Below are 16,459 nucleotides of genomic sequence, written 5' to 3' on the forward strand. Positions count from 1 at the left end.
ATGCAACATCTATGCTGCTATTTTTAATCCAGGAGACTGAGCTCCGCAAGCCAAAGTCAATTGATCTGGGCTCTGACACTCAGTGTTGCAGGCTTTTCTTTGCACTGTAGACATACCCGAAAATAGAATTATAGGCAACCATTAACTGATCTCTTGGTGAGCAGAGAATAATGCTCAATAATTTAATGCTCATGAATTGAACTGTCTTTTCAGACTTTCATCATGTAAATGAAAGATAACCCAAGACACAGAGAAGAGATTTCTTACGTTCTAATCTACATTCACTTCACCTACATTACAGGATGCCAGAATAACCTAGTGCCCCAATATATAATCACCTAGCACCAGTGCTGATGAGAGACCTAAGTTCCTATACTGAAGACAAAAGGTCACTACTTTTAGAACTTTAGAATTCGCTGAAAACATAAGTGTTTTATGAAGTGCTTTACAAACATTATAAGTTTACAAATATGCTTGTTTTGCTCGGGGAGATTGAAAATGGCCCAATGTCAGTGGCAGAACCAGAAATAAAACTCTAGCATTCTGACTCTCAGTGCCCAGGTTCTAACCATGAGAATGCTGCTTATTTTTCCATGCTGTGTGTTAGAAAGAATCATATCCATATTACCTTCTTAGCAGTTGCTGTTTTCCACCTTCTCTCTTGAACAAAATCAGTTGCCATCCATTGCATTTCTTCCAGTAGATAATCCTGGTGAGATTTCGGTCTTGCAGCCTCTTGAAGTTTGGGCAATCGCCTTAGGGACCATAAACCTTCTTTCCTGAGGTCTGCTATTCGTTGATGCACTTGGTTTTCCTTAAAAATATGCAAAACTATACTTAGTTCTCTTGCTGCATAAACAAAAAAGGATGGTCACAGAAAGACGACATGACTTTTTGACTGAAATGAATGATGGAAAAAAAGTATCACTCCATCCACAGAAACACTTCATACATTTTACATCACACTTTATTTAAAAAAAGAATATGAATAACTGTTCAAGTAACATTAATTGTTTGCATAAATCCTCAAACGGAGAGGAACTCAGAATGGAGTGGTGGTCTCTCAAAGACTTCAGAATAGATGTTTTGAAAAGGTGAAAATAATTATCAGTACAGAAGTTTTCCCCCCCAATGCAGCATATCACACTTAAAAAATTTTTTTTCGAAACCTACACATCTGACTAATGATTACTGATGGCTGGCTCAGATACGATTTCCATTCCATTCTCCTTTCTTATTCTGAGAACCAAGCGAATAATTTGATGAATAAGTTTTAATACAAATTAACATTTAAATAGAGGGCAGAAAACTACATGTGGAGTTCCCCCATTTATCCTATCATTTCATGGATGGAAGCTTTGCAAAGCTAGTGCCAAAGATTGAACTTGTACAATTTACTGGATTCTTTTTAAGCATATCTGTAATCATTCTGTAGTTGGCTCTTGTGCATACACAAATTATACAACTACTGTTTGGGATTTCTTCCCTCTCATTGCTTACACCCTGGGTAAGAGAAAATTCAAAATAATTTCTTTTGTTTAATTGCATCTCTGATTACAAAACAGGTTATACCACCTCTCGGATATCATTATAGGGAACAGATTCTATTTCCTTGGAGGAGTGTCTGTCAAACCTTTTCTTACTAGAGATAAAACGATAAATGTCTCATAATGATGTCTCCTGCATAATTGATATCATGAGGCCCAAGTTCTTTTCCTCCAAGAAAATCTTTTTAAAGCATTTCCTTTCTAGAAAAGGAATGATGCCTCTCGCTCAAGTTAAATATAATACTCTAGCAGAATTTATAAAGCACATCTCGCTGTAGTATGCAGGTGGCTGCATGATATCTACATGCTGAGTGAAATTCACACCCGTGCAAAGGATCTGCATAAGACTCTTATGCTAAACTTCATGAAACTCTATGCAAAACTGAGTAGATTCATAATACTGCTTTCCTTTTCAACAAAGGACTACTCTATTAGTCTCTTCAGTGTATAGTCCAGGAGTGGGCAAACTACAGCCCACGGGATTGCCAGGCCCGTGGTGCAGGAGACTAAGGCAGGCTCCCTGCCTGCCCTGGCCCTGCGCCTCTCCCGGAAGCGGCCAGCACCACATCCCTGCGGCCTCGGGGGGGAAGAGGGAGGAGAGGGCTCCGCGCGCTGCCGTCACCTGCAGACATCGCCCCCCGCAGCTTCCATTGCTTTGGGGGAGGTACCCGCAGGCGAGGGCAGCTTGCGGAGCCCTCTGCCCTCCCCCTCCCCGGGGCCACAGGGATGTGGTGCCAGCCGCTTCCGGGAGTGGCGCAGGGACGTGGTGCCAGCCACTTCCGGGAGCGGTGCGGGGCCAGGGCAGGCAGGGAGCCTGCCTTAGCCCCACTGCATGCTGCTGCCACCCCAGAGCCACTCAATGTAAGCAGCGCCGGGTCGGAGCCCTCACCCCGAACCCCTCCTGCACCTCAACCCCCTGCCCTGAGCCTCCTGCTGCACCCTTCCTGCACCCCAACCCCTTGCCCTGAGCCCCCTCCTGCACACCGCACCCCCTCCCACACCCCAACCCCCTACCCTAGCCCTACATTCATGGCCCTGCATGCAATTTCCCCACCCAGATGTGGCTCTTGGGCCAAAAAGTTTGCCCACCCCTGGTATAGTCTGAAGTCCAGAATTTTCCAAAGAGACCAGCAGAAGAACCACCCTTTACTCCACTAGATTGCAATACTGTTTGTTTGAATGGTACATCCTGAAACAGAGACCTTTCATTTTTCAATTGGCTGCAACCATTTAACTTGATGGCCATTACTAAATCCAAGTAGAAAGAAAAGCAATCACCTGCTACTGGAGTCTTTTGCTAAATCACAACTGGACAAATATTATTTTCAACAAAATACACATTGATATATTAGGTCCTGAAGAAAATAATTCCAGCAAAGACAAGGTAGATATCTTGGCCCTCTCCTTGGCACCACTCTCTCCAGAACTACCACAGACACTGACTTTTGTTTTTGCCAGTGGGTATTCCTCTTCGCTCCCTTCCTCCCTCCCACCCACCCACCCCCATGCAAGTGGTGGGCGGGGCCTCGGGAGGAACAGGCCGAGTAGGGACAAGACCTTGGGGCAGAGCAGCAGGAGGAGGTCGGGGCGGGGCCAGGTGCTGGGGCCCACAAAAGATTAATCTGGCCCTGCAGGTGCTGAACATCCCTCTTTTTTTTGGTGGGTGCTTATGCCCCAGAACACCCACAGAGTCGGGACCTATGAGAGCTACCACTGTATGATAAGAAAAACTGGAATACTGTTAACTACAGAATATGTGAAGTGTGCATGGTCACAAATATTTTCATCTATAAATTAATAATCAAAATCCAGTTTTATTATGTGATGGCTCATTGGTTCCTAATAAGTTACATTAAGAAACCCATGATTATTGGCTTTAATTTGCTCCCTTACTGACAGTATCAGAAATGCATAGGACTAAATGGGCACAGGAAATCAATAACTCTCTCTTCCCTAGAGGTCTCAGACACAACATACAGGGTCTATCTTCTCAGGGCACTGTGAAAAGATTTGCATGCCCCCCCCTTATGTTGTACATGTTAGGCAGGTGACTTCAATCTTCAAGGCTGTCAATCTGAAACCTTCCACGTGTATTAAATGCACTTAAACATAAAAGTGAACTTGGTGAAGTAAAAGGAAATAAAAACAAAACTAAAGATTCTTAAGGTTCCTGGGGTTGAGTATTAGACTAACTAGAAAAAAAGATTAAGGAATATTTAATTCACAAAAGTAAATCCTTAAGAGAATAAAGCAGCAGAAAGGCTATGAAACAGAGTTTAGCCTACCTTCAAACTTGACATGGTAAGAGATCCAAAACTAGACAAAGATTACAACATTATGTCTTTGTTCCTAGGATTCTCTCTCTATCACAGCCATCAGAACTACCCAGTTTTGCTAAACAAACAACATAATAGAGGAAAACCTGCATGCATTTCCCAGAGCATAACACACAAAACCACACTTTCTAAACATTTCATACAAGACAATGCTTGTATAAAAAAGTTTTAATCAGAATACCAGCTCCAACACAGCAATAGGTAACAGTGGAACCTGCCTCTGCATATGGAGTGCTGGCTGTACCTGCTGTTGAAGAAATGTCATGAGCCGGCTATATGGAGCAGAAGTGATGGAAATACTTTGTGTCTGGGACTCCATTTTCTGAAGCTGTTTCTAGAAACTCTCCGACAGGTGGTTGTTGCTGCGAAAGCTACAATGAAGCTGGGAAAGCCACAGTGAAGACATCAGCAGGTTGCTGCCTCCCAAGCAGCTGAGATGGAGGAGTGTGAGAACTTGCCACATTTTCCACAGACATGCTTGGATGGATTATTTTACTGTTGGCTTTGTTTCTGTCCTGCAAGTTGCACTGTTTGAGGAGTGGGAGGCATTCTACCTGCAAAGCAAAAGAAAATCCAACATATCAGTTTTAAGGGTTGACGTTCTGTTAATTTAACTAGTGAAATATTAAGACAGCAAAAGGGGAAACACAGAGATTTTTGTTAACCAAGTTGCTTTATATTTTGTAACTAATATAATTACATACCGAAAAACTACAGCTAACAAGCTGCAAAGCAATCAGTGTTTTAAAGTGTGCTGTATAGCAATGCTGCTCTTTAAGCTGATTATAAACTAATTTTCTGTTTATGAACATGCAAAATAAAGAGGTGTGAACCAGGCAATCAATTTCATATTAGTCAGAGTATCAAATGATCAAAGGTACAACTTCACTAAAACAACAATTAAGAAAAACAGCAAATTAGACACAAAGGGGTAAAATATCCAACCCAGTGCTCTGAGAATGAGATGTGCAACTCTCACCAAGGTTACCAGGAATTTACCCCAGAGGATTTTTATGTTAGATTAATTGGTATTAGGTGTAATGTTCCAATTAGAGAAAAAATAATTTAAGCAATTATCTTTAATTAGAAAGGTAAAACTAGACTAGTCCTGGTCATTTGCATTATTAAACATTTACTATAAATCTTTGGCATCAGTAGTGGGTATATCAGTTTTATTCTAAAACTTTTACCTTGTATCATTGGCATTAGCTGTTGAAGAGGAACTTCTGCAGCCACAAACTTCCATTATAACTGTGTTTTCACAGTCAGTCATTTTCTTTTCAGACATTCCTTCTCACTGGAATCACTCTGGTCATTTTTACGGTAGTACAATGGGCCCAATACCAAAACCCTTACTTGTTAGAGTGGTCTCATTAACAAGTGGCCCAGTTCCACAATGGAACACCTCAAGTCCCACTGATTTAAACGGAAATTGAGGGCACTCAGCAATTTACAGATAGATCATAACTCTTAATCTTTACTTTAGTTCTGTAATGGACACTCTCATAGTTGCATCACTTGAACAAATTCTAGATATGATCTGTTCTGAAAACTGTATAGCAACAAGCAGGATGCAAAATCCACCCTTAAAATGCCAGGACAAGGGAAACCCAAACAGTGCACAGTCCAGAAGTAAATAAATTAGACAAAATTAACAACAAACTAAGAGGAACTAAGTTGTGTGCGGTATTGTTATCAAAACTAACCACGCAATTTTAGTGGCAAAGTTTTATTGTTTTTAATTGATGAGAGATGCAGTCAAAAGTAGTGAATTCTTCTATAACATATCAAATTCAATGAAGGAAAAAATCTTGGGATATACAAAAGTTAGAACTTTTTAACAACATTTGAAATAGCTGCTGCTGAGATGAAAAAACAATTTCTAACTTGTATCTGGAGATAGGTGGGCAGTTGCAAGAATATACTTCCATCTGCCTTTTTCTGTCACAATCTTTCCCCGGGAGAAAATATTTTGAAAAAAGAAAATAATTATCCTTTTAAAATTCCGCAGAACTATGCACCATTTTGTTGATAATACTCCATTATACAGCTGTTTCACTGAAATCATAAGAGGAAAAAGCATATTTTGCTGTGAACCATGTATTGTTTCTAATAGATTTCTATCACAGTGGAAGTGTGTGCAATTATGAAGGCCTCTCACAAGTGGAACCCGTGTATTAAGTTCCACTCAGATCAAAAGGGTTTTTTAAACCTCCTTCCAAATATATAAGAATTACAAAGCTTCCCATGATAGAAACCCATAACATTTTATAAACAACAAGCACCTCAACCATAGCCTTTATTGATGCTAGGGAGCGTGACTGAGGTGCAGCAATACAGCAGAAAGTGGTTGAGAGAGTTGGAACAAAGAGAGAAAGAAAAGAGAAAATGAGTCAGAGCCTATACAGGTGACAAAGAGCATTAAGCCATTTGTATTTCTGTTATTGTATGACAACTTTCTAAAACATCAAAACGAGATAAACTAATGAATAACTTTGGAAAGGAAGGAAAATAATTCAGTTTTGAAATTAACTAGGCTTTAAATTGCCAGCAGTGGACACTGTGTGATTACAAAACTTGCTTCTGATCACAAAAGGGCTGCAATCCAAATAAGAACATAGCTAAGTGACATAATTAAGAACAAGAATGTAATGAAGCAAACAAGGTTAAACAAATCCTGTGCAAGAGTAGCTCAAAAAGGAGGCGATGGTCAGCCAGGGCCTGCCTGCCAGACCTCGCACTGCCAGCCCAGAGGTTGCCACTGAAGATCAGCTACAGAAAGCACTGGGCTGGCCACTGACACCTGGCCTTTTCCCCTCCCCCAAACTCAAGAGCTTCTCCCTCGCCCCTCCAAAGCAGCCTCCTCAGAACCTTCTCCCCCAGGAGACCCGACCTCAGCATTTTCACCATGCCTCTTTTAGCTCATTTTTAATCCACTTGATGTCCTATCATATACAATGGGTCTGCTCAATTACTTTCCTTGAAGCACTTGATGCTGTTAGAAGCGGCCCTTGGATACTAGTATTCATGGTGGCAAATTAGTAGTTTTCATATGACAATGTTTGCTTCACTAGCTACAGGTTCAAGATGCTGAATGAAACAATCTATGAATGAGGTTGTCAAAGCCTGCATTCCCGTACAACAGCAGTTGCTTCAGAATATGGAAGCCCTGCTTGAGCTGTCTTGATACACAAAAAGTCGACAATTTGAAGGCCTCAAATTGATTAATCTCCCAAACACACCAACATTTACAAATCTTGGTGTTACATACCAAAGCCAGGATCTAGAATGTCTACCTAAACATTTGGTAATAACTGCACCAGAAAAGAGCTGGACTGTGTAGGGCTTTGAGACTGAACTTGGAGCAATGGCAAAATACTGGAATATGTGCTAGAGATCGATGTTCAAACCTCCTTTGCAGAGGGCTAAACTGAAAATTTGACAATGTTGGATTTGGGATTAGCAATGGGATAAACATTATCTGCTGGATTCCTAGAGCTACTGGTACAACTGCAGTGTCATGTTCCCATTCTGCCCAGCTACTGGAATTCAACTCATTATAAATAGCTATATTTGGTAACTGTGGTGCAGGCAGGCTTCCAGAGGAGATATGTCCTTTATGGGCAGGGGATAGAGGGAAGCAGCACAGCAACATAGATATCATACCTCAAAACAGAAAATAGATCTGACAGGTAGCTCCTATATTTCTCTGCACGTCCAATTTACCTTAACAATAGAGATGACTAAATCCATAGGGAAACAACATTAACACAGTAACTAATATCCATAAAAGCAAGGAAGTTCCTAGTTAAAGTAAAACATACGTGTATCCAGTATACACCATATATTCCTCATTTGGGTACCTGCTTAGGCCATGTTCAGACTAGGAATCTTGTTTCCTTGTTTTTGGTCTTCTATTGCAAATTAAATATTTAGGTTTGTGTGTCATTTTGTGCTTGTCAATCTATTTGATGCTTCTTCTAGCATCAACCCTGGAAGCAGCAACATGTTCAAGGCAAGAGCCAAGCAGTAGATGTTCTTACTATATATCCAGGTCTGAAGTAAGGCTGCCCAGTGTGTCTTGTTTCAAGCGGTGCCCCGGATTTTCAGGACTACCCTCGCGCCCTCCAGGGCCCTAAAAACCAGCCAGAGGCGGCCACGCAGCACCAAGCTGTAACTCAACCGTGTTTTGTTGGGTTGTTTTCAACAAACCGGTGGTTAAGGAGCACAGAGTCAAGCAGCCCGTTCTGGGGATAACCTTAAACCCCAGAAAGGCACAGACACCTGCGTGGAGGCAACAAGCTTTCGGGGCAGTGCAAGGGGACAGGTCGCCCCCTGCCCCGGATAACCGCAGCACGGAGCTGCACCCACCACAGCGCTGACAGCTGCATGACAGGGTCCCTGCTCAGCCAGGGCCTCGGGGACCCAGGGGTCTGCCAGTCCGGCCGCCCAGGGCCTGCCACTGATGATTAGCGACAGAAGGCACCGGGCTGCTGTCCACCGGGACCTGACAGCAGCAGCATCGCCCCCCCGCAAACTCCTCTCCGAGCTTCTCCCCCCACAACCGAGCGAGCCCGCCCCGCCCCCTCCGAGCTTCTGCCTCATCAACCGAGCGAGCCCGCCCCGCCCCCTCCGAGCTTCTCCCCCTCAACCGAGCGAGCCCCGCCCCCTCCGAGCTTCTCCCCCTCAACCGAGCGAGCCCCGCCCCGCCCCCTCCGAGCTTCTCCCCCCTCAACCGTGCGAGCCCTGCCCCTCCCCATCCGAGCTTCTCCTCCTCCCCCTCGGGGGACCTTCTCGCCTCTGAACACCGCCCCCCACCCGCCCTCAGTCAGCTCCGCTCGACCCCGCCCCGCCGGGGGCGTGTCTCCGGCCTAGCCCCGCCTTCCAGGGGGTCCTTCCGCCCGGCTCAGCGAAGTCCCGGGCGATACCACTGCAAGCTCACCCTGGAGGGGGGAAAATGCCGGGTGGGCTGTACCACTGCGGGCTCCGGCGCAATGACCCACCAGGAAGAGCGAGGCTGTCGAGCAAGGACCGTCCAAGCGGGGAAAGGGGGGGGGGAGGAGGAGGCGCGGAAAATGGCGGAGGACTCCGCTACGGGAACGCAGCAGGGACATAACAGCGAGGGTGCACAGACACCCCCCCACTTCCCCTCTGCTCTGTGCGCACCAGGGGGCGCTGTTGTCGGACAAGAGGAAGGGGAGGCCGGGGTGGAGGGGACAACCATCACCTTGCTACACAAGCAGCTAGGGCTCCTGCACCTCTTCAGGGCCCAATTCCAATGGGACAGGGTTGTCAACTCCCCCAGTGTTGCCTTCTGGCTGGGGTTAAGTGGTGCATGTCCGTAAGCCCCAGCTCCTGGAATCACGTTACTATGGAAGAATCACCACTTTCATATTTAAAAAACAAGTAAGTTTCTGGCCCAGCTTGGGGGGGTGGGCGAAAGGTTAGCAACAGGACCCACCTGTGGGCACATAAGGCAAATAAGAAACACTGTATCTCTTTTCTTTAAATCATCTTAGTTCTGGGGGGGTCTGACTCATGCTGCTTGGCAACATGAGCTGGGCCAGACTTGTTGACGTCACTAGGCCTCACCCTAGGTAACTCGGGAGGGTGGAAGGCCACTAAGTGTCAATGAAGCCTTCCTGCACTAGGCCTAAGTGAACCAAACTCTATCCTTCCATGTTTAAACTCTAATCAACCTCAAAAGCCAGGTGCAATTGGAATATGTAAGCAACCAGTTATCTGTGTGCAACCCCCTGCTCAAGCAGTAATAATGAGGCCTGCATGTTTCTGGCTGAAGGGAAAAAGGACACGATAACGGTTTAAAAAAGTTACTAACAAGCTAGGCTTATAGCTGCCAAGAATGACTTAACTATTACCAGGGATGGGAGGGGTAGAGGGAGGAAGGGGGGGAGAAAGGGAGGGCTAGAGGGGAAAGGGGGGGGTGAGGCTTAACTGCAAAATGTATAAAAGAAGAAAAACTGTTCCTGTTAATGTGCTTGATCTGAGATGTGCCTGTCTCCTTGCACCGCTTTGGGATCCCAAATAAACTTTGTTTGCTTCTCCCCCTGGTGTGTTTATTGGCGCGAAGCACACCGGGCAACGAACCCGCTGTTGCTTTGCCTCGGGCACTCTGTGCTGGCAACAGTTTTGGCGCCCAACGTGGGGCTCGAGGCTGAAATTTAGCCTTGCCCGGACCCCTCTCAGAGGTCGACAGATTGCGGCGACGACCGACGCCCAGCGCGCACCGGTGACTTTACCGGGGGCCTCGGCGGAGACGTGGTTTGGTCGACCCCGGAGGGCACAACGGTGCAACGCGCTCGAGTAGTGGAGAAGCAGCTGCGGGCGACGGTGGGGAACCGGTCCCGTGGATAGGGCGACGGTGCAGAACCGGACCCTTGGATAAGGTAGGAACAGTCCAGTGGGGACTTTATCTGTCTTGACCTGGGGACGCCCAGTGTCTACCTGTTATGACCTGGGGACGCCCAGTGTCTCCCTATGGGGCAGGGACAGAGTATGGCAGGCAGGGCAAGGTGTACACCCTTGGAATGCATTCTGGTGAATTGGAAAGTGTTTGGATCGGATCCGTTGGTTAAAAGTAAACTGAAAAGGTTCTGTACAGTAGACTGGCCTCAATATCAGCTAGAGGACCAGGAAAGGTGGCCACCGGAAGGATCACTTAATTATAACACGATCCTTCAATTACTTCTGTTTTGTCAGCAAACGGGTAAATGGAATGAACTTATGTATGTACAGTTGTTTATGTTGCTAAGAGATAGGTTAGATATTTTGCAAAAGTGTAATTTGACTCCGACAGGTTCGGTAGTAGCTACTGTTAGTCCCCAGAACCCCCCCAGCTGTAATGGCAGGTCCGGTGTCCCCTTCGGCTATCACACCCCCACCATATAAAGACAAGGTGTCTCAGGTCCCAGAGATTGCCCCCTCGGTGGAATTTTATCCGTTGATCACTGAGACTGTGGTGTCCAGACATGGCTCAGATAGGAATCAGGCCACTACTATGCAGGTTTACACCCATGTGCCTTTTAACCCGGTGGACCTAGCAGCCTTTAAGGTACAGGCAGGGGAATTCTCTACAAACCCAAGCAAGTTTATCTCGGTCTTTGAAGGGTGCCTGGCTAGCTGTAACCCTGACTGGGATGATTGTAATGCCTTATGCAGACCCTGCTGTCTGAGGTGGAGCATAATCAGGTTGTGTCTAAAGAAAAGGAAAAGAGGCAAGCGAAAATGATGGTCGCAGCAGTACAGGCCGGTGGCAGGGGAAAATTCCAGGAAGGTGGAAGGGGCCGGGGAATGAGAGGACATGGGCGTGGGTGCCCTGGCTCACAGGAAAGGCGTCTGGGTCGCAACCAGTGTGCCATATGCCGGAAGGAGGGACATTGGAAAAATGAGTGCCCCAAAAGGGAAGCTACCCCTATAATGACAGCGAAGGATCAAGAATAGGGGTGTCAGGGAAGATGGACTATCCTGCCCCTGGAACCCCAAGTAAAAATGCGGGTGGGAGATTCGGACATAGACTTTTTAATAGACTCTGGAGCTGCACGAACCGCCGTAAATCAACCCCTGCAGCTGCCTGTGTCAGAGTCCCTCACTGTGGTGGGTGCCACAGGGAAAGGAACCAAATGCCCAGTATATGCCCCAGCGGAATGTGCTTTGGGAAACAGAACTCTATCTCACAAACTGACTTACCTCCCCGATTGTCCAACACTTCTACTAGGACGGGACCTGCTTTGTCGCTTAGGAGCCACCCTGCATTTCACCCAAGATGAAATAACCCTCACCTTACCCCCAGAGAATACCTGGATAATGACCCTTGCAACTGAGCCCTCAGCCATGCAAGCCCCAGAGTGGAGCCAGTGGAAAGACAAAAGGAGGGTTAAAAAGCAGCTTTGCTGGACAGTGCTGGCCCAGGGATTTAAAAATTCCCCCACTATGTTCGGCCAGGCCCTGGCCAGAAACTTGGAGGAGTGGGACAATGAGGACAGGGTCCTCCTCCTGCAATATGTGGATGACTTGTTAATTGCTGCTGTGGGTCTCACCCCTTGCCTTAAAGCCACTGTGAGCCTCCTGAACTTTGTTGGACTCCTCAAAAGTGGGTGTGCTCGTCCTGGTTTGTTGCTCCAAAGCTCTGTATAGAAGTTATTTTGCTGGATAATGGCAATGTGTATGTATTCATTGTTGGGAAAAGGTGTATAAGTGAAGAGTGGAAGTTTCCTTTCTAAGTTAAAAGAAGCCAAGAAGGAGAGAAGGAAAAAGAACAGAACAAGTTAACTGAGGAAAAAAATACAGCTAGCAAGCTCAGTCCAAAGATAAGATGCTGGCACCATCCAAGGACACTGCCCAGAGCTAAGACTTGGCCGACAGCCAAGAAAAGGGGGGGCCTGAATGTGCCCAAGCAACTATGAGATCTGCAAAACACTGGCAGGCATTAATGAAATGTGTTAGTTTTCTTTTCTCACAGATAAAAGAAGTGCTACCCAAAGACCCTAGCAGCCCTGCCATTCATTGAAACAAGGAGACTGAGTCTACGTGAAGTCCATCAACAAAAAACTGCTTTGGCTCCACACTGGAAAGGCCCTTTCCAAGTCCTGTTAACCACCAACACCGCTGTGAAGTACCAAGGACTGCCCACCTGGACCCAGGCTTCTCACTGTAAAAAGACCCCTCCACCTCGGGAGGACTCTCCGACTGATGATAAGCCTATTTAAAGACAGGGTGATGTGCTAGTAACCTCTCCCCTGTATGATGCTGAACCACACTGTTTCAGGAAAAGAGAAGAAGGAACACTTGCTTCATTGAAACCACAAAGTCCAGGAATTCATGACTACAAAAGACATTAAGAACTGACCCTGGTGAAGAAACAAAGAATTATACGCTGGCAGGGAGGCTCTTACACCCCTGGCCTCCCAGGTACAGGCTGAATGTCTAGTCTGCCAAAAGAACAACCCTCGAGCTGGAGTGTCAGTGCCACCAGCCACTCTGGAACCTACCCCAGGCCCAGGGCTGGTTTGGCAAATAGACTTTACTGAGTTCCCCCGGACCCAAGGATTCAAATACCTTTTCATCTTGGTGGATCGATTCAGCGGATGGCCTGAAGCCTTCCCATGCCATAACAACACTGCCAAAACGGTGGCTCTGAAATTTGTCAAGGAGATCATTCCCCACTTCGGCCTCCCCCAGTGAATGGAATCTGACAACGGAACACACTTCACATCCCAAGTTGTTCAGAAGATATCGGATGCCCTGCAAATCCCCTGGAAGCTCCACACTCCATGGCGACCGCAGGCCAGTGGAGTAGTGGAACGCACAAATCAGACACTTAAGCGGCACCTCTCAAAGGTCTGCAAAGAGGCTTCCCTTAAGTGGCCTGATGCCTTACCCCTTGTTTTGCTCCACATGCGCTCTCTCCCAAAGGGCAGGTTAGGGCTCAGTCCCTTCGAGATTATGTTTGGAAGGGCATGGCCTATGAATGGTACACCGGTTCTGGCAGGGGAGTGGGAAATGGGGTGTGGCTTTTTATCTCAGTACATGTGCTCTCTGTCTGCTGTTCTCTGTTCTCTCCACAGGTATACCAGAGATTTGCAGCCTCTCCCGCTGGATGCCCCTGTCCATTCCTTGCAGCCAGGCGATTCCGTTCTCGTTTGGACCTGGAAGGACAAGCCTCTCCAAGAGAAGTGGAAGGGACCCCACACCATCCTGCTGGTCTCCCACACAGCAGCAAAGGTCAAGGGACACAAGAACTGGATTCAATCACTCCTGTCTGAAGGCAGTGCCCGCTCCTGAACGGTGGACCGTCCAGCCTATGGAAAAGGACTACCAGCGATGACCTGAGACTTAAACTGTTATTCAAAAGGCAATAAGGCCTGCTGGGAATGCCCTGTGGTCTCTTTGGACAGTCGCAGCGCACTCCCCGTGAAAACTCTAAGCGTTGGTTGTGTTTACTCTCACAGGGCCGGCCTAACCTGGTGGCCTGGTCCTTTTGTTTTTAATCTGCCTACTATTGGTAATTGATATTTTGTGGGTATTTGGGGAATTGTAATTGTTAGGCCCTAGGGTCACCTGCCCAGCATGAGTTCAGGTCCAGGGTCTGCCACAGTGGTACTCTTTGCCATAGGGACACTCCTTTCGTTACCTCCCGTTTCCCCCCAGGCACATGTGGGATGGAAAGGGATCCCTACTAACTTGGAAACAAACACATATGAATCCTTGAAGGTTTGCTTTGCCCAAGAGTTTAACCTCTCTAACTGCTGAGTATGCTCCCAAATCCCGCACCACGCAGCAGGGTTATCCTGGAGGGTGGTCCCCCAAAATTGGTCAGATATCTGCTGGGGATGGTTCAGTAGGGGAAGAAATACCTCGGGTACCCCCTTGTCACAAAACTGTACCATTGAATCCCAGTATGCATTAAGGGACAACCCCTGGCGGCCCCAGGCAGCGTAAATCTTTGTATGCCACCTCAGAGCCCATTAAGGAAGAAGACAGGTTGGGTATAATCCTCCTCCCATCCTATGGGGTGGAACGGCTAACCCAATTTTATCATAGGCTCTCTGTGTTTCTCACCACATTCGCCAATGAAACCTTGGCCATAGAGAAGAGCCTTAACTCAGAGCTATACCAGCTCCGGTTGCTGTCCGTGCAAAACAGACAGGCCTTAAATTATATTTTAGCCTCCCAGGGCGGGGTGTGTGCCTTTATTGGGAATGAATGTTGTACTTAGGTCCCGGAAAACTCACAGGACATTAACAAGCACATCCTGTTGGCCAAACAGGCTTTCAAGCAGTAGAAGGCCAAGGAAAGGAAACCCACAGTTTTCAATTTCCTTTGAAGTTGGTTGCCCAACCTAGGAGGACTGGGGGGTGGCCTTGTGCGTCTCCTCCTCACTGGTGTGGTACTGTGCCTGGTCACCCTCCTCCTAATTGCTTGTTTTAAAATGCTCCTCCGTAAGCTTTGTGCCCCCCGTTCCCCAAAAATCCCGGCATACCCTCTCATTGAAAACCCCAGCTTCATAGCACTTAATCATATCTTGTCCACAGAATATGAGAAAACTCAGCCAAAAGCTTGTTGAGTATTCTCAAAGGAGGGAGTTGTTGACGTCACTAGGCCTCACCCTAGGTAACTCGGGAGGGTGGAAGGCCACTAAGTGTCAATGAAGCCTTCCTGCACTAGGCCTAAGTGAACCAAACTCTATCCTTCCATGTTTAAACTCTAATCAACCTCAAAAGCCAGGTGCAATTGGAATATGTAAGCAACCAGTTATCTGTGTGCAACCCCCTGCTCAAGCAGTAATAATGAGGCCTGCATGTTTCTGGCTGAAGGGAAAAAGGACAAGATAACGGTTTAAAAAAGTTACTAACAAGCTAGGCTTATAGCTGCCAAGAATGACTTAACTATTACCAGGGATGGGAGGGGTAGAGGGAGGAAGGGGGGGAGAAAGGGAGGGCTAGAGGGGAAAGGGGGGGGTGAGGCTTAACTGCAAAATGTATAAAAGAAGAAAAACTGTTCCTGTTAATGTGCTTGATCTGAGATGTGCCTGTCTCCTTGCACCGCTTTGGGATCCCAAATAAACTTTGTTTGCTTCTCCCCCTGGTGTGTTTATTGGCGCGAAGCACACCGGGCAACGAACCCGCTGTTGCTTTGCCTCGGGCACTCTGTGCTGGCAACAGACTTATTACGCATGGCTGGTCGGTGCTAGAAAGCTGGATCAGCTTAACAACATTGCTCAGGGCTGTGAACAAATTCATGCACTATGCCAGTAATTAAGCCTAAACCCCAGTCCTAACCCCACCACTAAATCGATAGGAGAATTCTTCCATGGACCTAGCTACCGTCTCTTGGAGAGGTGGACAGCTAGGACAGCATAGCTGTAACAGTGCTGCTTATTTTTCTAGTATAAATGTACCCATGGACACAGGCAGCTGCCCGGACAAGTGTGTACCAAGTTTTTAATTGTAGAAGGCCTGATCTGTCCATGAAGAGTTATATCGGTATAACTATGTAAGTTCGGGGTGTTTTTTTTTTTTTAAACCATTATAGTTTGAGTTCAAGCCTTAGTCTCAGTTATCCAGTATGAAAGGGAACATCACTTATGGTCTCGATGCCAGTGCCATGAGTGCAGGGGACTGAACTAGATGACCTCTCAAGGTCCCTTCCAGTCCTATGATTCTATTTCACTTCACAAACCACAATATGACTTGGTCTACACTGCAAAGTCCTGGCAGTATAGTTATGTCTGCTAGAGGTGAGAAAAATTCACAAAGCTCTGGGCAACATAGCTATGCCTGCAGAACCTCCATTGTCAATGGAACTATGCTGACAAGAGAGTGCTTTGGCAATTTAGCTACCTACCATTGTTTTTAGTATGTTGGTGGAAAATCTGCACCTTAAATAGGGGGGTATGCTGGCACAGACACTCTAGTTTAGACATCACTTAAGATACTGGCATAAACAACTACATCCACACTGCAGTTCGGGGAAGCTTGCTACTTGAACTGTACTAGCACAGTTAAAGCAACAAAAAAACCTTCTAGTGTACATATGCTAAAAGCAGATTTTATAAAA

The 16,459-nt window shown here is 46.6% G+C and overlaps 1 protein-coding gene, 1 long non-coding RNA gene and 1 pseudogene across 10 annotated transcripts in view; 1 reads left to right on the forward strand and 2 right to left on the reverse strand.

Annotated features, from left to right (window-relative positions):
* LOC101937205 (E1A-binding protein p400-like) overlaps window positions 1-7,078 on the reverse strand; it is a 45,290-nt gene extending 38,212 nt beyond the window's left edge. For 7 of the 9 annotated variants that reach the window (XR_010592890.1, XR_010592889.1, XM_042852548.2 and 4 more), the window contains exons 1-3: window positions 5,074-7,078; window positions 4,128-4,437; window positions 629-814 (exon numbers count right to left, since the gene is read on the reverse strand). Coding sequence is in view for 5 of the 9 variants with exons in the window: in XM_042852548.2 (XP_042708482.2) it covers window positions 629-814; window positions 4,128-4,202 (261 nt within the window). In the remaining 4 variants the exon portion in view is untranslated. Of the gene's footprint in view, window positions 1-628; window positions 815-4,127; window positions 4,438-5,073 lie in introns of those variants that run through there. The other 2 variants (XM_065568561.1, XM_024101429.3) reach the window with 2 other exon arrangements.
* Window positions 6,988-7,636, reverse strand: LOC135975849 (E1A-binding protein p400-like; annotated as a pseudogene).
* A 2,241-nt stretch (window positions 7,637-9,877) lies between these two features.
* LOC135975850 (uncharacterized) lies at window positions 9,878-15,481 on the forward strand. The gene is made up of 2 exons (XR_010592891.1): window positions 9,878-10,290; window positions 13,468-15,481. It is a non-coding gene; the product is annotated as an uncharacterized LOC135975850 (long non-coding RNA).
* Window positions 15,482-16,459: the final 978 nt, after the last annotated feature.

The sequence above is a fragment of the Chrysemys picta genome, chromosome 15, assembly GCF_011386835.1.
Source record: "Chrysemys picta bellii isolate R12L10 chromosome 15, ASM1138683v2, whole genome shotgun sequence".
NCBI lineage: Eukaryota > Metazoa > Chordata > Testudines > Emydidae > Chrysemys > Chrysemys picta.